Source organism: Macadamia integrifolia, chromosome 9, assembly GCF_013358625.1.
Source record: "Macadamia integrifolia cultivar HAES 741 chromosome 9, SCU_Mint_v3, whole genome shotgun sequence".
NCBI lineage: Eukaryota > Viridiplantae > Streptophyta > Magnoliopsida > Proteales > Proteaceae > Macadamia > Macadamia integrifolia.
In genome coordinates this window covers 27,331,741-27,355,579 of record NC_056565.1, presented here as the reverse complement: position 1 = coordinate 27,355,579, position 23,839 = coordinate 27,331,741, and the positions used below count along the sequence as shown (strand labels likewise).

Below are 23,839 nucleotides of genomic sequence, written 5' to 3'. Positions count from 1 at the left end.
AAAAAAAGAAGACTAAACTACACAACATAATTAATTGAAATAAAAAAAAAAAAAAAAAAAATACACCTACAATGAAGAAGCACCCGTGTATTAGTGGTGGAGAGCACTCACAACTCAGGAGGGCGAACTTCTCCCTCAACACCCTAAACTCGAATTATAATTTTGAGATTTTCTGCACTTCACTCTCTAAAAACTACTTAAGAACATGGGGAAAGTGCCTATTTCTGGTCTTGGGAGACTTCCTCAGTCTCTCAAAGACATGAATGATCAAGTCTCACCCAAAACCATTAGATTTTGATTTTGGGTGAGAACGAGGTTGTTTCTCATTAATGGTCAAAAAGGGGCTAAATGCTTTAATCCATTATAAATAAATTAAACCCATGATTGACCATGATCTTTTTAAAATAAAAAACCATTCTTGGGGTCCAATAAATGTATTTAGATGTTTTTTGGACCCCCACCCCCGAGCTTATCCGTGTGAAATATAAGAAAATGAAAGAGTCCAACTTGCTTTTAAAACTTAGATTTCAATGTCAAATGACTTATAAAGGGTTTTGTTCGATGCTCATCAGTTTCATTGGCATTGAGAAAGCATCGGCAGATGCCCGTTCAACCCCAACTTAAGCTTATTTCACATCGATATAAGCTCATCCGGTGTCCAACTTCAAAATTTGTGAAGCTTTTGGTTTGTTTAGTTTGGATTTGAATTAGGTTGGGGCTTGGCCAAGTTCTTTAAATCTTTGTAAGTTCATAACTTTTGCTCCACAATCTAAATTTAATGATTCAAAAGGTATTTCAAAACTTGTTGCAAATAAATTTAAATGGTATGAAAATTGTGATTGTTTTGGTCAATGAAAAGTTATTTAAAGCAGATCCGACACGACTAAAATAGATTTTTTTTTTTCTTTTCAAATTAGGGGTTTAAATAAACTAGTTAATATGTTTCCAAAGAAAATTTATGTGGAAGTTCAACACGAAAATCATGTTATTTGGAAAATTAGGTGGATTTAAGGCCATTTAATCACAATTTAACCTAATTAACCCCAAGAAGTCATTTTGGTAATTTATCAAAATAATTCCCAACGTCTTCAAGATTATGGGGAGCCTCTCAAACCATAAAATAGAACATTCTCACGGTCCTTAAACTTCTATTTATCATTGCTCTGAGCACCTTTGGGGTGACCAAAAAATGTATCAACACCTTTTTCCCTTCCTCACCACACTTCCACCCCTGAGTCAAATCGCATCCAAAGTCAGATTGACATCCCTCATGACACTCTGGGAGTAGGCAATGGACCTTGGGGGCCACATCTTCCCTCACGACTACCACCTTTCAAACTCGATGGAGATTGACTCTTTTTACATGGAACCAAACTCTACAACTCATCTTCCCCAGGTTACAAATGATAAAAAGGATTACTAAATGTTGTAGAGACGAAGTGGAGTCGGTGGTGTTGTATATGATGAAAACTCAAGGATTGGGTTTGTTATTGGTGTTTGGTGGGCTTGGAGGGATGGGTTGAGGTCAAGGTAGTGTTTGAGAGACTGGGTTGCCTATGGTCAGGTGCCAACACTTATCCCTTATGCTTTTATAAATACCCATCTTCACCCTTTGAATGGAAATAATTGGGACAAATGTTTGCATATAGCCTTATATGCAGCCTACACATACGTGTAGGTGATCTGAACTTAGAGTTCAAGAGTGGGAGAGAGGCTATGGTGAGGGTTAGGGGTTGAAGCCGAGGTTGGGGTCCAGGTCAGGGTCAGTGTGGGGATCAGGAGGGTACAATGTGGTCAGTCACATGGAAGAGATGATTGAAGAGGAAGGTAAGAGAAAGTCAGTGGTAAAAATGTCAAAAAACTATAAAAGGAGGGATGATACTTTTTGGAACTTGGATCACCTACCTATACATGTATGCTTCACGTAATGTTGGTTGATGATATTTGTCCATTTGTTTTCATAAATTCCCCGTAATATTATCATTAAGAATGTATAGAAAGGCATTTATGAAAGCAAAAAACACATATTATCACCTAACTATTGCACATAAAGCATACACATTCCGTGAGTAGTTTTGCAAACTGAAACCCAAAACAGACCAATGAGGGAGTTAGTGAAGGGATTAGCAGAAGAGGGGATTGAAAATAAAGATTGTGAAAGCAATTCAGTGGAAAAAAATCGTCTACAATTCCGATCTCGTACAATTATGTGCAATACCACCTTCAGGTGGTGACACGTGTATTGATACTAATACAATGGTCCAGATCTGATTTAAATGTCTCTTCACTGATTTAATGTTTTATTAGTTGCACCAGATCTAGACCATTGTATTGGTATCAATACACGTGTCACCGTCTAAAAATGATATTACACGAAATTGTACAAGATCAAAATTACAGACGATTTCAACCCCAATTCAATAGATGTAGAAAGAATATCAAAGTGACCATTGAAGGTGACAGTGGCACAAAGAATGGCGAAAATTTGGCGACCTTGGAGACAATGTCGGAACTATTGAGGATGCAAAGGACGATGTTCCAACAATGAACAAAACATGTGAGGGCATCGAGGCCAATAGGTACTTCAAGGACATGACGTCACATGGCAGTGGAGTTGGTGGTCATGTGTTTGATGAAGACTGGCAGCTTAGGTTTGTTCTTGGAGCCTGGTGGGGATGCGAGGGAGGGGTAGAGGTAAAGGTAGTGTATAGGAAACTGGATCACCTTCATGGACATGCAGGCATCACATCAGATGTCAGCACTTAGCAGTATATGCAGCCTACACATATATGCAGGATTGTAGGTGTCCAAACTCAAAGTTCCGGGAGGACTAGAGGGAAGCCATGGTTAGAAGTTGGGAGTTGGGGATGAGTTTGAGGTTGGCTTCAAGGAGGGTACCATGTGGTCTGTCATGAGGTGGTGATAAAAAAGAGGGAGGTAGGAGGTAGGAGGAAGTCAGGGTCAAAATGTTAAAAAACTATAAAAAGGAGGGAGGATACTGGCTTTGGAACCTAGATCACCTACCACGTGTGTCCTTTCCATACGATTAGATGATAATGGTAATATAAAAGGGCATATATGGAAACATAGGACACATGTTATTGGCTTACCACCCCTGGTTAAACACACATGCTGTTGGACTTAGGGGTGTCAACCGGGTCGGGATGGGACAGTCTCAGTCGGGCCTAGCCTGGATCATCCAAATTCTAGGGTTACACCGTGAATGCCCATTTAACTGAACAGGCTTAGCTAGGACGGACATGGTACGGTTTATAATTAGGTTGGTCGGTCTCGAACTATAATCGAGTTGTCACAAACATGCCTAAGTCGAGCTATGGACTTGTTTATCTCTAAACGTTCATTAAATAGGCATTTACAACATCAATGCAATAGTCCAAGTACTCAAGTTGACAAACTTATTCTATTGAAAACACAGTCCGGCCTCAAGCATATCTTTCAAACCCACCATTAATTCACCACCACAATTACATAAATTTAATTTTCTATTGTCAAAGACACTTGTTCATCGATCAATCTCTTGTTCATCTTGAAAATTGGAGCAAACCCACTCAGATTTTTCCTTTACTCTTCAATTTATCGATGGCAAAATGGGGATATCAAGTAATATTAGGGGTGTCAATCGGTCGGGCTAGGCTGGGCTGGTCTCGGTCATGCCTAACCGGGCTTGGCGGTGTGAAATCCTTGCACCGTGAGTACCCATTTACTTAAAGGGGCCTGGGTTTGGGGGGCATAGTACAGTTTCTAATCGGGCTGGTCGGTGTCGGGTTTTAATCGGACTACCTTAAATGGGCCTTAAATGGGCTATGGGCCTATTTAATTCTAAACGGGCTCTAAATGTGTCTACCCTAAAATCATTTTTTAAGCGGATTAAAATATTGATTTTAAAACTAATAGAGGATAACATTCACAATTCTGGAACCATATCCAAGGGAATCACGTTTTTAAAATGTAATCTAAGTTACAAGAATTACACTATTTTTAACAATTGAATGATCCAAGAACATTACAAACTTGTAATTGGATTTTTTATTCACTGGTATGCATAATACAATGAAAGAAAAAGCATACTTTGGGTAGCTGTCTTTCCCCTCAATCAAATAATGGCTTATTTGATTTTATCAGAACCAAAGAGAGTCTGAGACAATAAAAAAATGAAAAAAAAAGAAATACCTTATATCAGAACCAGCAATGGCTTCTTTGATTTTGTCAAAACCAGAGGAGTCTGAGATAGTTAAAAAAAAAAAAAACCTTATATCTATATTAGAACTAGCAATGGCTTCTTTGATTTTAAGAGTCTTAGACAGTAGAAAAGAAAAAAAGAAAATACCTTACCTCTTAGGAAGGAAACCAAAGTTTGAAAATTTGAGGAAGATGAGAGCTTGAGAGATTAAGATTTAAAATCACATCATCAAATCTTTGATCTTGAGACTGAGGATGAAGAAGACTAGAGGGAAGAGGGCAATGGCGACTAGAGGGAAGAGGGAAGCGGCTCCTTGTGACTTCCAAAGTTCCAGTAGTTCTTTAGGCAATTAGGCCTTTAGGGGTTTTTTCCACAGGAATTTACCATTTAGTCCTACCTATTCCTTACTCATATTTTGTAGTATTAGTGGTAAAATAGGTATTTACTATTTAGGCATTTTTCTAAAGGGGGTCAGGTCAGTTGAGCGCCCGATGAGCTACTACTCTGCACCATAAACGTTGGTTTAAAAAACGGGCATGGCTTAAGCTCGACATGTTTATTAAACGGGCTAGTTCTGGTCCGGCCTTAAGCGAGTCGGGCTGGGTCGGGCATACCGGTGTGGGCTCAGGATTGACACCTCTAAGTAATATTAAAGGGCTCGGGCTAGGTCAGGCTTAAAGGAATCGGTTCAGGTCAGGCTTGTAAATGTGTCGGTCCAGTTAAGCGCCTACGGGGTCAGGTGGCTGCACTGTGTATTGCCTCTTTATAAATGCAACACATTTATTAATCAAGCCTGTCCAGGTCAAACTATTAACATGTTGGGCTGGTCCAAGTCGGGCTCGGTGGTGTGTGCTTGAAATTGACACCCCTAGTGTTGGTGACCCAGGCTCTATTTTTTTTCCCCTAACATTCAAACATATAGGTTTGAAAATTTTGCATCCATTCACTTTAATTTTTCTTACAACTAAATGTAGGTTGAAAATTTTTTAAATCCAACTAAAGTTGCATCTTCAATGTATCATAAATTCAAAAGGGAAAAAGGTTTCTGTGGGGGAGTGTGGATCTTGTGCTCAGATACATGAGGGGGCAAAGTGACCGGTCCACCCCCCATGAAATGGAAAATGACATTTATTTTATGTAAAAAAAATGGTATTTCTATGGATGCTTTCCTGTGCAGTCCCATTGGCCCTCTTGCAATCCCTGCAGGAAATATTTCCCCAATTCAAAATTAGGTATATGTATACATGAATCATGGAGCACATATCTCAATTGAAGGCTTGGTAGCAACATTTCCCTTCACTTAAGGGAGTTCCACTGATTGCCTACAAAACTCAACCAACTTTACTGGAAAGCGAAACAGAGCCCTTGGAAATCAACTTCTCTCGCTTTTTCCAGTTGTTAGATTATGCAGCAGTGCAAAGCTTTCCAAAAACTTCCTATAGAACTTGTTCATTCCATTTTCCGGCCAACAGAAAACTTAAAATTTTAGGACAATCAAATGCAACCTAGAGCTAAAAATTTCAGAAGGCTCAAAACAAACAGAATGCATAGAGTCCATTATAGGGAGAGGATTCCCTGAAAGGCAATGTGGCTCCTACACTGCATGAGGGCAAATGGGAGCACACAGAGGCATCAACAAAAGCAGGATTTCTGCATTTTTTCAGGGTTGGAGCTGTCATTTCACCCCCCACCCCAACCATGTCTAGGCACAGGGACCACCCTTCCTTTCAGGCTTCTTTTTCCCTTCTCAACATGACAGGAAGCTCAAAACATCACAGGAATTAAGTAGAGTTCCATAATTAGTAATTCAAATTTATTGATAGGATCAACATGAAGTGCAAAGGAATGTAATACCTGAAGTCGAAGGGTTTGAATACTCCTTTACCACTTCAATCATTTTGTTTTTGTGTTTCTGCCACAATTACAATCGATTGCTCCCAACTTATCCTCTAATGACTATCCTCCCATGCCTCAGCTTACAATGCCTCTGTGTAAACCTTTATCAAGAATCATAAACAATGCCTGAACAACAATCCTAATTTCAAAAAAACTACCAAAAATTATCAATCCTGCCAAGGATCACTCTCTGCCCTCACTTCCGATGGCTCAACCACTTCAGCATCTGTCGTCTCAACAGAACCCACATCAGATCCCTCTGTTCCTGCATCCTCTGAATCTGATCTTCCCCATCGCCCTCCAAGGGCAATTGCCATCATCTCATAAATCTTGTTACCCAATTCAGCTGGACTGTCAGGCTGTACAGGGAAGTGAAGACAGCAACAAGGGAAGCTAGTATTAGAAGGCTGTCAGTCAAGTAAATGCTGTAACAGATAACTGCATCCTGTTAACAAAAGAAAGACTAGTTTAAGAGCACTTACAGAGAATCCACTGGAAATTAAGGCTGTCTCGTATAAGAGGTCAACAGCTCTTTTCCCTTCATCACTTTCTGGGGCATTCTTGCATGCAGCCTGTAAGACATATACACACCCGGTATCAGCAATAGGATGATGACCACATCCAAAGAGTGCACAGCTCATAAGCAATACCAGCTTCCAGGTTCACAGTACATATTTTATAAAATGATAGTGCAACTGGTTTCCCTGATTCACTTGGAAAAGTGGGACCTGCTCCATTGCAGACTCAGGTGTTCTGGTACTCACAAATAAGATACAATTATAGAGAAAATACCACAAGTCAAAACTACTGAAAATCTGTTTTGTTTCCTATTCTAGTTTCTATTTTCATTTTTTGAAACCCTCAGCATTTCAACATGATATCTTCTACCTTTGATTTTTATTTTTTGAGTAGCACTAAGGCTACAGCCTTCAGGACATGATTTGATCCATACATGAAAACAGTAAAGAAAACCCAAAGAAGTACAAGAACAACTAGAAAAACAGAAAACTTAGCCCCTTGGCAAGGAAAGAGAAACTTCAAACCATCGATGAAATAGAAAAGGTCAGCCCAAATCAGCTAAAGAGGTTAATCTTACATTTAAGTCTTTAATAATGGGATGATCTGGATTGACCTCCAATATTCTTCTCCCTCTCATGAACTCCAAGCTTGAGGCATCTCCAAGGGTCTGTGCTTTCATAAGCCTTTAAAAAAGAGGGGGAAATTCAGAATAACCTTCATGCAAAGAGAAAAGGTATATATGGCTGATAGGAGTAAAAATCCAGGCACTGAAAACGTAACTAACCTTTCCATATTAGCAGACCATCCAAACTTCCCAGAAACAAGCACACAGGGAGATGAACTGAGACGCTTGGAGACTTGCACCTTAGCCACTTTATCACCAAGCTGTTGCTTTATCCAGTCACAGAGAAGATTGTACTCTTGCTTGTTTTCCCTTTCCTTTACTTCATCCTCATCACCTAATGTATCAGTTGGCATAATGGTAAAGAACAATGTTATTAAGGCATAAGGCAGCCCAAGGTGAGGGAGGATGTCAAAAAACCAAGGTGAAGCCTTGTGGCCTAGGTGTTGGCTAGGCGACTAAGGCGCCAGTCAAAGCTGGACCGGAGTGTCACCTAGGCAATGCCTTTATAACTATGGTATAGTAGCATCCTAGGAAACATAGAAAAGTCGAACCAATATAGAAGATTCAAATCAATCAAATTTGAAGGCTTATTAAGTAATGAACAAACCTAACTCTAGGTCTTCCTTGCTTATGTCCACAAATTTCTTTTCTTTGTATGTTTGTATGTTCTGGATGGCAACTTCATCAATAGGCTCTACTAAAAATAGGACCTGTGAAAGAGAGTATATAACGTTAGCAATCCAGAAGTAAGAAAACCTGACCTGTAAAAGCCAATAGAAGACATTAAGTTCATTTTAACCAAACTTAACCACCACTAAAATAGAACTAAGACAAGCACTGAGAGTACTAGCGTCATTCAAGAACACTAAAATATCTGTGCCAGCAGGTCCCTATTTTCACTATTATGAAAGAGACCCATCTCTCCGAACCATTTTCATTAACAACTATCTAGCATCCATGGACCTTAGTCTTCCCTCTCCAATCATCTTCAGCTAAATAACAGAAATCCCTTGCTCTTTCTCGTCTTCTTCCTGGATGGCCTGATGAGGCGGGTTACTAATTTGCTTCAGTAAAACTTCCAAAACAAGATAAATGTCCCTTTTTTTCTTGGCCAAGGGAGGGGTGGGGAGGCCTAAAATGACCATAGGAGAAGTAGTGAGGGAAGACATGACATGCATATTGATGTGTTTGTCCCAAGCATGACCTACCTAATAGATGGGATTGGAGGGCAAGAATCCATGTAGCCGACCCTATCTAGGTGAGATTTTACTGATTTTTGTGTTTGTGTTCTTCCTCCTACCCCCACAACCCCCCCCCCCTTCTTTTTTTTAGTTCTACTCTTCCTTTTTTCTGTCTTTGATTGGTTCCATATAGCCAACCGACCCCATTAAGTTGGGATAAGGCTAAGTTGTTGTTGGAGGGGTTGGGGGAGGACTCCACTTTTAACATTCAAGGCCACTAAACTCAAACTTTAACCTTATTAGTATTATACTGCACTTTATCCCTCTTCTTTGGTTTGTATGGTAACACTAGAGACTAGAATAAAGTGAGTACCTCAATATCCTTTTGAACCAACTTCTCCAAGAATGGCGCAGTTTTAGCACTTTTCAAGCTGTCTGTAGCTAAGTAGTAGATAGCCTTCTGGTTTTCTCCCATGTTCTCACAATAGTCATCTAAGCTAATCAATTCTTCCTCACTTTTGGAAGAGTAGAACCTCAGCAAAGGTGTTATGCGCTTGTGATTCCCAGAATCCTCGATGCAGCCCAACTTGAGAAATTTACCAAAGTTCTCCCAGAATTTTTTGTAATCCTGGAAAAAGGAATAATAAATTACATCATGTAGACGCTAATCTAAGATGCAACAATGCAACGAGTACCCTTGAATCATATTGTTCCCTACCTCCTTATTTTCACCATCAGATGTCTCCTGAATCATGTCAAATGTTTTCCTAACAAGCCTCTTTCTCATAATCCTTACCTGTCAGTACAAGATAGAAAAAAACCCAGGGAACAAAACAAAATCACCATCTCTGTTGATCAGAGAACAAAAACTGAATTGTTTACAAAACCAAAATAGTAATGTTAAATACCAAATAAATTTTTTTTTATAAGCATACGGAAGCATTTATCATTTCCTGCACTTATGTTTGGGCCAAGGGAAAAAAATAAATAACTATCAAAACCATCTGATTTGAAAATGCAGATGATCATTAACTTACAATTCGGCTTTCCTGAAGAATCTCTCTAGAAACATTAAGAGGAAGGTCATTTGAATCTACCACCCCCTTTACAAAGCTCAAGTACCGTGGAAACTGCAAATGGAAAACACAATTCAGACCATGTTATCATATGAAGAATCTTCTGCCAAGCATACAAGAATTAATAAGCAGTATACATGGTCAAAGAAAAAATTTCTACATGGCCCATTAATCAAGGAGTAATGTCTAAACCCTCGCACCTTAAGAAGAGTAACTATAAATCATGCCAGCATTCCATAAAACTTACCAGTTCACCATCAAAGTCATCCGAAATAAACACACGCTTGACATACAGACGTATATTCTTCGCCTTAGGGTTTGCAATGTCCTCATTGTTAAGAGGTGCCATGCCAGGAATGTAAAGAACACTTCTGAATTCCACCTCACCCTGCCAAATTTGAAGACCAAATCACACTCCTACCTAGAATCTTGGTGCAATAGCCAATGGATAATTAAAACATACCTCTGTTGTGAAGTGGGTGTATGCAAGTGGATCCAAGAACTCATTGAATGCCTTCTTATAGAACTCATGGTATTCATCATTTGTAACTTCTTTCGGATTTCGCATCTACAAATATTATATATAAATTTTAACAAATAAAACCATAAGTATACTAAACATAGAGAACTGCATACAGAATTGAGTTTATGATGGAAGAGTCAATGGGATTTTGTAATAATGTATTAAAAACTCATATAGGTAAGGACGAAGTTCTTCTAATCCAGCAAGTCTAGAAAGTTTTCCTAGGCTGGTACAAATATCTGCCATATGGCAGATTGGATAAAGCTGAAATTTTGTGGACAGGAGAACACAAAGGTCCCCTGCTCACTTGTCAAGTTTCAACCACAACAGAGTTGAGCAAAAGTGGCAAAATAAGGTTTTGAAAATCCAATGGAAAATGAAACTTTTCTAAAAAGAAATGGATGGCTGAAAATACAAGGGAATATGTCAATAATACATGAGAGAGTTATGGTCGATCTAAGTCTGAAATTTGTATGTGGCCAATCTAGACCATTTTCCAGATATACATATGGTCAAGAATGCCTATCACCCTTCCACATGGAAAAACATGGTGTTAGTATAGGAAAAAAGAAAACAGTAATTACTTTGCGAAATACAGACCAAATATGATGGTAACAACATTCCACTATATATTCGGATATTATTTTTCACTGAAATGGTTGGAATCAGTCAACAATACTATTACCACCAATGGAGGGTACCACCTGCATTACAGGCTGGATTTTTTTCGGCAATATACGATTCCCAAACATGTTTCTTATTATTTACAACAAAGAAAAGGCATCATAACAAAAAAATACAAAACAAGTGTCATGATCAATACTTAATATTCCAGGAAATATTTTTCCCATAGAAACAACTAGAGCCATAAGTAAGCAGACATCACGCAAACACCCCACTCCAAAAGAAAAGAATAAAAGAAAAGTACCTACCCATATCGGTTTTGTTTCATTGGCCAATTCCCAATCCCAATACTTTTCTGTTATGGTCTTCTTCTTCTTCTTCTCCTCCTCCTCTCCCTGAACAAGAAGAAACATAAGATTGACCAAACTATTTATGATGGAAAAGGCAAAGCAAGATGACTCATTGATCCAAATTCATTCATCACCTCTGGTTTTGGTTCTTCTCCTTCTTTTGGTTCTTCTTCCTCTTCCACCTATCCAAAGTCTCATTTTAATTAAAAACAAGCTAAAGAAAATAACTGTCTTTGAAAAAATGAAAATGCTAGTTTACAGTTTGATGAAGCAATAAAGAATAGGACCCTCTCAAAAGTCACCTAAAAAGAAGGCAGCGAAGGCACCATGCCCCACTGAAGTCCATACATCCTGTTTCTCTCCAACAAGTAACATGCAGAAATAAAAGGAGAGAACTTTGAACAAATTCCTTTGCTCTAATAGCTACAGAAGTATCAGTACAACCCAGAAAGTAATCCCCACCTCTACAGTCCTTGATTTCTCTTGCCATGTGTAAATAGGAAAGGAAACAAATTGTGAGTAATTCTTCACCAAACTTTGAATCTTAGCTGGCTCCGAGAATTCAAATTTATCATCAGGCTGCAAAAGTAAAAGGCAGAATCCTAATGATTCAGTATAAGGATCCGTGTACAAATACTAGACTGAAAGGAGGAAGAGAAGCGATACCCTCAGGTATAAGGTAATCTGTGTTCCACGCCGTAGTATTTTTTCAGGATCAGTTTCTTCCCTTATCACATATGAACTACTGTCAGCAATGGCTTCCCAGACATACTGCTTATCTGATCTTGGGCTCTTCGTAGACACAACAACCTATTCCAAGGTAAAAAAAAATAAATCAGATACAAATCTTTGCACACGCATTGATGAAAAGGACAAAAATCTCAACTTTTACAGAACTAACACATACATAAAGTAACTTGACAATGGTAATACGAATGAATTTCAACTCAACATACCTTGTCAGCAACAAGGAATGCGGAATAGAATCCAACCCCAAATTGACCAATCAAACCATTGTCTGTTCCAAGATCTTTATTCTCCTTCATACAGGTTCAACAAAAAAGACTCAATACAAATGAATAAACAGGTCATGGTCACAAGATAAAAATATGGGTTAAAGAAGAGACATAAATAAAGTACAGCAGCGCATAAAGTACAAAGATAAAGGGGAATCAACCCTCCAACTGTCCCCCCAAAAAAAAACATTAAAGAAAAATCACTACCTTCAGAGCCTTCAAGAATTTTGATGTGCCACTCTGAGCAATGGTTCCAAGACAGTCAACAAGCTCATTTTTTGTCATTCCAATCCCCGTGTCTCTGCAAGAACAGTGAAGCCATAATGAATAAAACTCTTACCAGTCGAGTAAACAAACTTTATAATGGGCAAAGTACCATACGTTATGGTAATGGTCCCATTTTCTGGATCAGTCCGGATGCGTATCTCCAGTTCACCAGCATCTCCAAGAAGAGAGGGCTCAGTCACACTTAAAAATCTCAACTTATCTAGAGCATCACTCGCATTACTGAGGAAGACCATGGAATTAAACAGAAGAGATCAATCAACTGAGGAAAATATGACAAAAAGAATATATCTCTTCCAAGTGGAGTTTGAAGGAATGAACTATTACCAATCAAATAAACAAAAATTTACACCATTGATAATAATTATAGGAGTAAAGAGCTTCTTCAAAGTAGCCCCCTATCTTATGAAATATATTGTAACTTCAGCCCTAAGTACGGCAAAGAATGATAAACACCCAGAAGTTGGAAGTAGTAGAAATTCAAGATTATATAGCTTAATAACGTGAGAAAAATCTGCCGAAGTCAAGATATGCTAGCACACACACCTCACGAGCTCTCGAAGAAACACTTCCTTGTGGCTATAAAGACTGTGAACTATTAGATCCATGAGCCGACTGACCTGCAATTATTTAAGAAATCAAAAACAATGAGACACAATCTTCAACCTGGATGAAGAAACATGAAGTGATAACGGAGGAAGATAGTTAAGAACATAACATTTCACCAATTCGAATATAAAAGGAGAAAAAATAGCTAATCCTGAATAAGCCCATAAAAATGTAGGAATTGATAGCCAAAATCCGAAAATTTCCAGCTGCCCAAGTTCACCAAGAACTCAACAATATATGGAAGTCAAACTCAAAATATTCGAAGAAAACAAAATAAATTCTAATGGAAAGAATACCCACCTCAGCCTGATACTCGAATTTCTCCTCAGAAATCTCAGCGACTTCTTTCTCTGCGACAGCAGCCTCACATTGGACAACCATTCCACTGTTCCTCTTTTCGAGCTTCCACTTCAACCCATCCCCAGGAATCCCATTTTTCAGAACATTTCGGGGTAGAAAAGCAGTTCCCAATCTCAGAACTCTACTGCGGTTATTCATCGAAAGACATGATGACGAAGGAAGAGAGACAATGGAAGCTGAGGTCAAGCTGCTGCTTAGAACGGGCGCCATTAACCCCTGGGACTGGGAGGTGTAGAGAAGAGAAAACCTAGATTCACTGAATTCGATGCTTTGCTATATTCTGTTAGCTGAGAAACGACCTACAAACAACGTAGACGAGCTTTAGAATATGGAAAACCCTGTACATGGGTTTAAGATGGAAAGGAAGGGTTTCTATTATTATATAGGGGTGCAAGCGTCGGCCCGAGCCTGCCCTTAGCCCGAATACGACCTGAACTAAAATAACTTGACCGTGAGGTCGTGTCAGGGACTCAGGGTTGGGAATTTCCTGACCCTAAATCAGGGCCGGGTCAGGGTTGAAAACCACAGGGTGAGCCCAGCCTGGTCCAACCCGACCCTATCTTCTTCTTAAAATAGTATGGATCATCTGCACCAGTTTTGGTGAAAAACAATGACCTCAAGTCAGGGTTGGGTCGAGTCTGGGATTTTGCATTGAGGCCTAGGTCTAACTCGGCCGGAAATTTAACCCTGATTTTTTAGATAACATATTAATATAATTTAGGATTGTCGTTTTAAAAAATATATATCAACTAACAACAACAAAACAAGTGGCATCCCGCAATTCTTCCTCTTTAACCTTTCCGTAGCTACAAACTGCTTCTGATCTTGGTGTCTTGGAATGGGTGAATGGTTTGAGAGGAGTAGCATCAAACCTGCCCATCAATGGATCGGTGAGCTTGGCTGAAGATGGGGCCATGGGCGGTGCTGCAATTAGGCATGTGTTATGTAGTTTGAATCCAATTGACGTTCAGTTTTTCTCAGTTCATATTTTTTTGAGTTTTCTCTTCCATCTACATCTAACGAAATCTTTTAAGCAACTAAGGAGGAAAAGCAGATTCTAGGACAAAGAGAACTAGGGGAAAAAAGTATAAACACTTTTGATAATAATCTCAATTCTCAATTTCAATTCAACGTGAATGATTATCTTTATTTATCTTCTCGTTTTAGTTTTCTATCAGCCATGCTTGCCCAAGCTTGGATTCTTTTATTGATATCTTTTTATTATTATTATTATTTTAGTGCAAAGGACCCTCCCCGACATAGAGAGGGAAATATATTAAACAAAAGAAGGTAATAGAGATTTTACAATGCTTAATAAATCCTTAGGAATCGAGGACACCCAAATACTCATATAAGGGTAGCCAACCACCCACTTAAAAATTGCGCGGGCCACAACATTATCTGTCCTAAAGACATGATGGAAACAATAAGAAGCAAACTTAGATCGGAGTATCTGAATATCCTCAATTACCATAAGAATTTCCATAGGAGATTGTACAGAATTTGACTCCAAGCAACTAATCATGGAGAGGCAATCAAAATGAACTATAATATACTGAAGACCATTCTGGAGAGCAACACTCATGTCCATTCTAATGGCTAAGGCCTCACCAACTATAGTTACATGATCCGAAGCCACAGCACAGTTTTGAATCTTGTTAAGAATGATACATCCCAAATCCAAAGCTCTAGGTCTAATTGAGACTGAGTCATCAGAAAAAACAAGGCAAGAATCCAAACGACCATCAGAAGAGGAGGGGGAGGCATTATAACAACCACTTACCAGGGAGGATCCTAGAATCATCGATGGAGCTTCATTCACATTTATATCCACTATAGAGATCCACGACCGAAAGGGAGGAATGGAGGTCTTAAAGCATCTAGAGTTGCTCAATTTCCAAATCTCCCACACCATAATAGCATGAGAGACAAAACATCTCTGTTGTTCTTTCTTTGTTAGGCCAGACACCTTCCCCCATCTCATAATCCACTCAAAGAAAGGAATATGAGGGCCAAGAGCAGACCTCAAGGTGACACAAGAGGCAAACCAAGCTTGTTGGGCTGACGGACATTCAATAAGGGCATGCTCCACTGTCTCAGGCTCACTACCACATTCAGGATAAAACTTAGAGAGAACAATATTTCTTCGTTTAAGATTCACTATGACTCCTATAGCATTTAAACAAGCTTTCCACAGAAAAAATTGAATTCTGGGAGGGGTCTTGGAGCTCCAAATAATATTCCACCCTTGTTCGGGGATAAAAGTTGTAGGTAGATCTAACTGAAAAAGTGTCTTTGGAGTGAGGACCCCAACACAAGGAATCATGCCCACCTTCAGTACTAAGGGGGATCCAGAGGATAGCATCTATTTCGAGGAGATCAAAGAGCCTTCTCAACTTATCCACCCTCCATCGACACAAAGGGGAGATAAGGTCAGCAACCCACCAATCCGAGCAGTCAAGCGGTCTAGGGGAATGCAACTTTTACCCCTAAAGAGCAGGCACCCAAGGATCATTCCAGATTTGAATCGATCTTCCATTCCCTTCCACCCATCTGAGACCTTTCACCAATAAATTATTTCCTCTCAAGACACTATGCCAAGCCCAAGAAGGCTTCAAATTGGCTTGAGAAGAGAAAAATTCCCCTTGAGGATAGTAGATATTCCCAAGAAGCCTGGCCCACAAAGTGTTTGGTTTATTCAATAATTGCCAACCCAACTTTGCTAACATGGCATCATTCTGAATAATAAAATCATGGAACCCAAGGCCACCTTCAAGCTTTGGTCGGCTAAAATCATCCCATCCAACCCCAATGAATCTTTCTCTCATTCTGCTTCTACCCCCAACAACAAGCCTTGTTAAGGTCCTCCAATAAGCTACTCGGTATAGTGAAGTGAGCCATAGAGTAAGAAGGAATTGTTGACCCCATTGACTTAATCAGAACTTCTCTCCCAGCAGGTGATAATAATTTCTCCTTCCACCCAAAAATTCTATTAAGGGTTCTATCTTTAATCTCTTGGAAGGCAACTTTTTACTTACACCAATGATTGAGGGGAGGCCATGATATTTACTAGGAAGAGAGATTGCACCAACACCCACAATTCTAGCAAAAATACGACATAGTCTAATAGAAGTGTTAGGGCTAAATGTGGCATAGGACTTAGCCCCATTTATTGTTTGCCTCGATGCACCACAATACGAAGCAAGAGATTCGCTAAGAGTTCTCAAGGATCCATGCACTGCCTTATTGATATATTTTGATAATTATTGATGGAAGGGTGATTTGGTGAAACATGAGCAAGGATTTTCAGTTGCTTTTTCAGATACAACCTGATCCAACCTGGCAATTAGGGTCGGGTTAAGTTGGTATGAACCCAGCAAGGTTGGACCTGAACATGAGCCCGGTAGGGTTGGGTTGGGCCTGGGTAGAGTTTTGAGAACCTAGGGTTGGATTAGGGTTTTAAGAAACTTGACCCAACCCAACCCTTTTTCAGCCCTAATGTTGGCCCTCTCTTTTCGTGGTTGTAATTGGGACTTCGAACCCCAATTCTACTAGATTGCAGAAAAATTTTCACCGAGAGCCAAGGTTCTATGATTTGGAATTGGTCAAGGCCAATAATGTTTCGATATCAATTTGGATCAGCTTGAATCATATTGAACAAATCTACAGCTAACTAAAATTAATAAAAATATAAAAAATAAAAAACAATTTTTATTACGATTTACCCTTGGATCATACATGTGTATTGTGATCGGAAAGGTCAAGATTAGGGACCAATCAAGGCTGATACTAACCGATCTGATCCTATTCGAGTTATAAAACCATGCTGACAGGTGGTCGGATTCCTAAATGTGTTGGCAAGAGAGAAAGTTTTCTATATAGACTATGCCATAACTATTTTTGCATCATCCACTGACTAAACACTCTTATTGTTTAGACAGATGCACTAGCCTTAAACAATACTAGAAAAATTGTTAATGTTGGGAATTTTTTATTGTTTGGATTCTATTGTCCAACCTCAAACCTAACAAGAACTACTAAGGGCATGTTTGATTGGATAAATATGTAGAGACATGTATCTAATATGGATGTAATCCCATAGATTGACATTATATGGAATTGTATTCATGATAAAATAAATGTTTGGTGTGTAGTGATTTTGTGAAGTGAATCATCTTGAAAAACTGTTTGGTTACTCTGAGTCTATCATTTGGAAACACCTAGAATTGTCCTAAATAACTATTTGGTTCCATTAAAATGTCAGTTTGTCAGTATATGTATCCAAGTATGATTGATTTTTGTATGGCCTTATACTAATTTTTTAACACTTTTTTAGTCTTATATTTCAGAATTTATTTGCTAACACACGGGAAAAAAAAAGAATATACTTTAATTAAAAACCACTTAGAAAGAAAACATTTTACAACAATTTCAATAGATATAATCAAGGGCATTGATGAAATAAATTGATATTTGGAAATCGAAGCGAAATAAGTCACTTCTCTTCTCTCTTCTTAGACATTTTCATTTGTTAATGTAAAAACTTCTTATAGCATCTAGTAATCTTCCAATGTCCTTGTATGTTGTGTAATTATCCTTGTTTGTTGATCAGAAGCTTCAATTCTCCCTTTGAGATATCCATGAAGCTTCAATACAATTATCCTTGTATGTCATATGCATACATGCATCCATTAGGGAAGATCTCCATGAAGTAGGAATTTGAAACTGATTGTTGCTTGATGAGTTAGTTCATACATAGTCTTTTCAGAACATAATAAAATGGTCTGAATTCAATCTGACAGTAATTCTAGATATGTTAGCTCTGTTTGTATCATTTTAATCTTTCATCTACTTTGTAAGGTTATACCAAAACTGATTTTATATGTAGCAAGCACAATGATGTCCTTGAGTACAATACTTGTAAGATTATACCAAACTTGAATTAGAGTTGTGGGTTCTACAGTCTTTGTTAGTTGTGTGAATTTGTGAATATTAGTTTTTTATTGGGTTATTGTTTCCCTGCCCCTTCCTAACTCCCATGTTGTATATTTATGGTGTTCAACTTAACACTTGGTGGGTTAACTTTCATTATTCATCCCATTGATTGTTCCTGAGCTTCATATTTGTATGCATTTTATTTATGATATTGAGGATCTCATGTTATATCAAGCTATCAAGTTATATATGTGCCTACCTATCCTGTGTTGCAATCTACCCATAATTCCTAGGTTGACTTCTTAGTATTATGCTAAGTCTACCACTACTTGGTTCTCATTTAACTAAAATGGTTTTGTAAGCATTTTGTAGTTCTTGCCATTACAAATATGATGTTTTAAGCTTTATGGATATATGACCAAACTGGCAAGCAATCTTAAATAAAACTATCCTTTGATATTCTTTTGTAGAAGATCCCATTCCCAATCCCTGCCTTGAGTGAAATGATTTTTGATTGTTAACATAAGTTGTTGATGTTACTGTCTCTTCTACACAGCACAAATCTGTTTATTATGGTCAGTAAATGTGATTGGGTTTATTTTTGTACTTTGAAGAAGTCTTTCTATTAGAGCTCTATTATCCACAAGAAGGAAAGAAAAAGAAGTGTGTTTTATCCCATGGTGAGTGCTAAGATCATAGAAAGGGTTGTGTCATGAGACAATTCTTCTAGTGATTATTCTATATCCTTTTGCCTTTGAACTCTAATATGACCTAGGGTTCTTGGAGCTTAAAACCCACAGTTTCCAGTTGGGGAAAATAGTGAAAATAATACATGTATTCATTTAAATGACTGGAAAAAAAAAAGTACTATAATGAAGATGAAGAGAGAAAGCATGAAACCTTTAATTTCACTTATTTGAGTATGGGAGCGTAGTGGATTACCTATTTGAGATCTTTAATAGCTTATCTATTTGATATTCCATATTCTGATCTTTCTGAATCTTGATTCCTTGAAGTTAAATCCACTGAAGCTATTCTTAAGAGATCTTTAATTCAAGAGGCTCAGCTCTAGGAACAGAAGGCTACAGATAAATGGGTTAAATTGGGGATTTTAATACCAGATATTTCCATCTCAGTACTGTTCGACACAGATCCTTCAATTTCATTAAAAGTGTTAATCATGGAGGCCTGATATTGTCTAACAGAGACTCAATTGCAGTAGCTTTTCAAAGTTGTTATCGAGACCTCTATTTTCAGTTCATCCTTACATTAGAAGTGATTATTTTGATCTTATACGGAATAGAGTTTCTGAGGAGGATAATTGCAGATTATTGGCCCCAATTAAAGCAGAGAAAATATGGAATACTGTTAAGCAAATGCCAGCTCTTAAATCACCTGGTCCCAATGGATACCCTAGTGTCTTCTATCATAAGGTATGGGATGTCATTGGAGATTCTGTTATTGCTGCAATCATGAATTTCTTTAATATTGGATCCTTTTCTGCTTCCATGAATCAAACATATATTACTTTGATTCCAAAATGTGAAGCACCATCTTCTGTTACTGAGTATTGTCCCATCCGTCTCTGCAATTTTTCTTATAAGATCATCTCCAGAATTATTGTTGATCGTCTTAAACCCATCCTTAAATAATTTCGTTTCCTTCAATCAAAATGGGTTTGTCAAGGTAGATGTATTCAAGATAATATCCTCATCTGTCATGAACTAGCCCATTGTGTTTCTCAAAAAAAAAGGGTAAATTTGGGTTAATGTCCATCAAATAAGATATGAGTAAAGCTTATGACAGAGTTGATTGTGCTTTTCTCAGATCCACTCTACTTCATTTCGATTTCCATCCATCTTGGGTCAACTTGGTTATGTTCTGTGTTGAGTCTACAGAAATGGCTATCCTTTTATATGGTTCTCCCCTACCTTTCTTTAAACCTTCTCGTGGTATTCGGCAAGGGGATCCCCAGTCCTCCTATCTTTTTGTCCTATGTGCAAAGCTGTTGTCAGCCCATCTCTCCCTAGCTCTTCAGGGGAAAAAAATTCATGGTATTAAGATTGCAAGAAACTGTGAATCTATTTCTCATTTAGCCTTTGCCGATGATTTCATTTTTTTTTTTTTTTTGTTGGAGCTACTCCTCAAGAAGCTCATGCTTTCCAAGCAGTTCTATCTGAGTTCTGTGCTATGTCGGGTCAAGCTTTCAATCTTCAAAAGACTAAAGCCCATTTTAGTCTAATGTCCCTTTGTCTATGAAGAGAGTTTTCTTTAAGACTTTTCATATCCTCTCAGTTTCCCCCACTTCAATTTATTTGGGAATTCCTTATTTCAAGGGGAAGCTTCAGAAATCTCGTTGTTCTGACCTCATCCAAAGAGTTAATTCAAAACTTAGTGCATGGAAAGCAAAATATCTAAGTCAGGTTGGTAAACAAGTCCTCATATATTCCACTTTGTCCTCTCTCACACAACATTTTATGTCCTGTTTCTCACTTCCTGTTGACACTATTAAAAAACTTGATTCTTTAGGCCGATAATTCTTTTGGTTTAACGGTGAAAAAACTCATATTCCAACTGTTAGTTGGGCCACTATTTGCAAGTCAAAGAAATCTGAAGGACTTAACATTAAACAAGTTGTGAAGATGAATCTTGCTCTACTATGCAAACGGGCTTGGTGTCCTCTCTCTTGATTCTTCTTTGTGGGGTAAAATAATGAAAGCCAAATATTTTCCAAATTCTGATTTTCTTCATGCCCCTCCCCACTCTTTGGCCTCTTGGGGTTGGAAATCTGTCATTAAAGCCCGTGACCTTCTTACGAAAGGGCTGCTTATCTGGTTGGGTCATGGTCGATCCATCAATCCTTAGATTGACCCTTGGATCCTAGACTATACTCCATCGGCTGCTCCTTATCCTCTTCCTCCTAATATTCCTTCCAAAGTTGCTGATCTTTTTGACCCTAAAAGCAGACAATGGAACATTGCCCTAATCAATTTTTGGTGGCCTGAAGATATAGCTCAGCATATTCTTTCTATATCAATCCCTTAGCAAGAGACTGATGACGAATATATCTGGTATCCAACGGCTTCTGGAAAATTCACTGTTGCTTCTGCTTATAGACTCTCATTTTCTCAAGAAGATCAAGTTATTAATCCTCTTTGGCAAAAGATATGGCATTTGAAATGTGCCCCCAAAATTAGATCCTTTATGTGGAAGTTCCTTCTTGATTCTAGTCCTCACCCTTCAATTCTAAAGAAGCGTGGTGTTAATATTCACACAAATTGTCCCTTTTGTTAATTTTCTGATGTTGATACCATGCATATATTTTCTTTTTCTTGTCCTTTCTCTAAGGCATTTTGGAGTCTCACAAATATTCCTGTACTCCCAAATATTACTCTTTCCATTAAGGATTGATTCACCAATTTATTTAACCCTCACCTTCAATCTCGTAATCATGCTTGGATCTATGCATGTACATCCACATTTTTGTGGAATTTATGGCTATCCTTTAATGCAACTTTTTATTCAAATAAGAGAACTAATCCCTTTATAGTTGTTTGGAAAAGTAAGTTACTGGCGTCTGAGTATTTTAAAGGGTACAGCCACTCTGATGGAATTCGATGTTTTATTCACTTCTCATGGATATCACCACCTCCTCTTATTTTCAAATTTAACTTTGATGGTTCTTGCTTGGGAAGCCCAGGTCACACCGATTCAAGTGGTATTTTCGGAGACAAAGATGGAAAGTTTATCTTTGGTTTTTGTTGGGATTACATATGCCAAAGTTGTTGAGGCATTTGCTGCAAAATTTATCCTCTAGTATGCTATTAATCTTCGTCTTGATAATTTTATTCTAGAAGGTGAGTCGAAGCTAGTAATTAACCTCCTCCAAGATTCCAACTCTGAGCCTCCATAGAGAATTGCTTCTATTATCAGGGATTGTAAACTCCTTTGTAGGAGGCTCAGATCCATTACTTTTGTTTATAGATATAGAGAGAGGGTAACACGGTAGCGGATTGCTTTGCTTCGCATGCATCTTCCCACCGATCTTTTGACTTTTGGGAGTCACACCCTCCCCTTTTGTCTTCAGTTCTCTTTTTTTACTCTTGTAATACTTCTTTCTTGCATTTTGTTCAAAATTAATGGAGTGTATTTAGCAAAAAAAGAAAAAGTATGGGAGTGTAGCTAGTTGCTCTCAAGTGGACAACAACTGCAGACAGTAAAAAAAAGCAGAAGATAGAGATCACCACCATCATTAAAGGATCCAACAAACCCTAAAATCTCTTACCGCCTAAAATTCTACCAAGTAGAGCATAGCAATAAAGAATTAAACCCATGTGTTTTCTATCTTTAGCATAATTCAAAATAGCAAGTGTTAGTGCTAGATTCTATTCTTGAACCGGGTTATGCAACTTGATTCCTCTCCTAAACTAGCCCGGAGTCCCTTTCGGGAAGAAGGCTCCGATGCCAAAGTTTGATTTGAGGGATAATAAGATGGTATTCCTATTCTTTCTGCTACTAAAGTTTTGTCCCATATCTCTTGGTCTATGCTCCTTTTATAGAAAATCTGGCTCTTCTCTCATTGGTTGGGTCCTCCACTTGTGGCTGAGTTGGTCATCTTTATAACAGTTAACTCAACCATAGTTATTCTTACCTATTTGATTAGTTAGGTAACCGCTTAGGTTGTGTTAGTTTAAGGAGCATATTCTAGAAGCAATCATTTTAGCGTAGGTCCTTTTCTTTCGACCACAGCCATGGTTGAGTGGCCGATACCTATACGATCGATACTTACGGCGCATTTGTTCTTCCTAGAAACAGAGCTCGATTTGGTGTTGCCCGACCAGACGACCATTATTCCACGTTTAGGTCATGGTGTACATATTATTGTATATCATATGTCCCCCCTACTTCCTTGAGTTCCTAGAATAAGGGACACGAGGGAGTATGAGATAATCGTCCTTCCCTTTGTGTGGTTCTTCCCTTGGTAAGTTGGTTACTGGTAATAAGTGCTTCTCTTTGGTAGTGGGAATGATTGACAGATTGCAAGTGTGAACTGTGTTTATGGAATGAACGTGTTTGGATTACGTGTCCTTTTCCCGTTGGTTCTCCACCTATTGATTTGGATCTATGTGGTCTTATTATCCGGACCATAAATTTATTCTCATCTAGGGTATGGTATTTTTGTGTTTTCCTTGGGGTTTCATGTTCCTATTCATTTCCTGATTGGGAGACGAGTCGTGCTCATTCTATAAAAAGATCAAAGGCCACTGTTTGTTATCTTTGTTGCTGGCTTTATTCTAATCTTGGTGTGTTAAACTTTAGATAACGACAGCTTTCGTTCGCCTCCTTCTCTGCAAAAGTTCTTGTGCTCTTACATATGGTAAGTTATTTTCTTTCCCTTCTTGAAAGAGAGTTTTTTTTTTTTTGCTGGGATTTCCTTTTCTATGGGTTCTAAGATGACATATGAGTTCAAAGGTAACTTTGAGTCAACTTATAGGATTCCTTATGCCATCACTCCCTGTCGTGGTTATTGTTGTTTTATGGTTGTCCGTGTTGGCAACCCGGCCACGTGGCGATGATGGCCTGGCCAGTTTGGGTGATGTGGATGGAAATGATGATATGGTAGTGTCTAGTGTCACCGA

The 23,839-nt window shown here is 38.4% G+C and overlaps 1 protein-coding gene across 1 annotated transcript; it reads right to left on the bottom strand.

Annotated features, from left to right (window-relative positions):
* Positions 1–6,000: 6,000 nt before the first annotated feature.
* On the bottom strand, positions 6,001–13,626 carry LOC122089459 (heat shock protein 90-5, chloroplastic-like). Its single transcript, XM_042659213.1, has 19 exons — positions 13,206–13,626; positions 12,843–12,916; positions 12,393–12,518; positions 12,219–12,312; positions 11,952–12,035; positions 11,662–11,805; positions 11,458–11,574; positions 11,130–11,177; positions 10,954–11,040; positions 9,962–10,066; positions 9,746–9,886; positions 9,460–9,552; positions 9,141–9,218; positions 8,796–9,050; positions 7,849–7,951; positions 7,401–7,575; positions 7,194–7,299; positions 6,580–6,669; positions 6,001–6,456 (listed from the first exon to the last, which is right to left on the bottom strand). The coding sequence occupies exons 1-19, from the start codon at positions 13,473–13,475 to the stop codon at positions 6,265–6,267; spliced, it is 2,382 nt and encodes a 793-aa protein (XP_042515147.1). The 5' UTR covers positions 13,476–13,626; the 3' UTR covers positions 6,001–6,264.
* Positions 13,627–23,839: the final 10,213 nt, after the last annotated feature.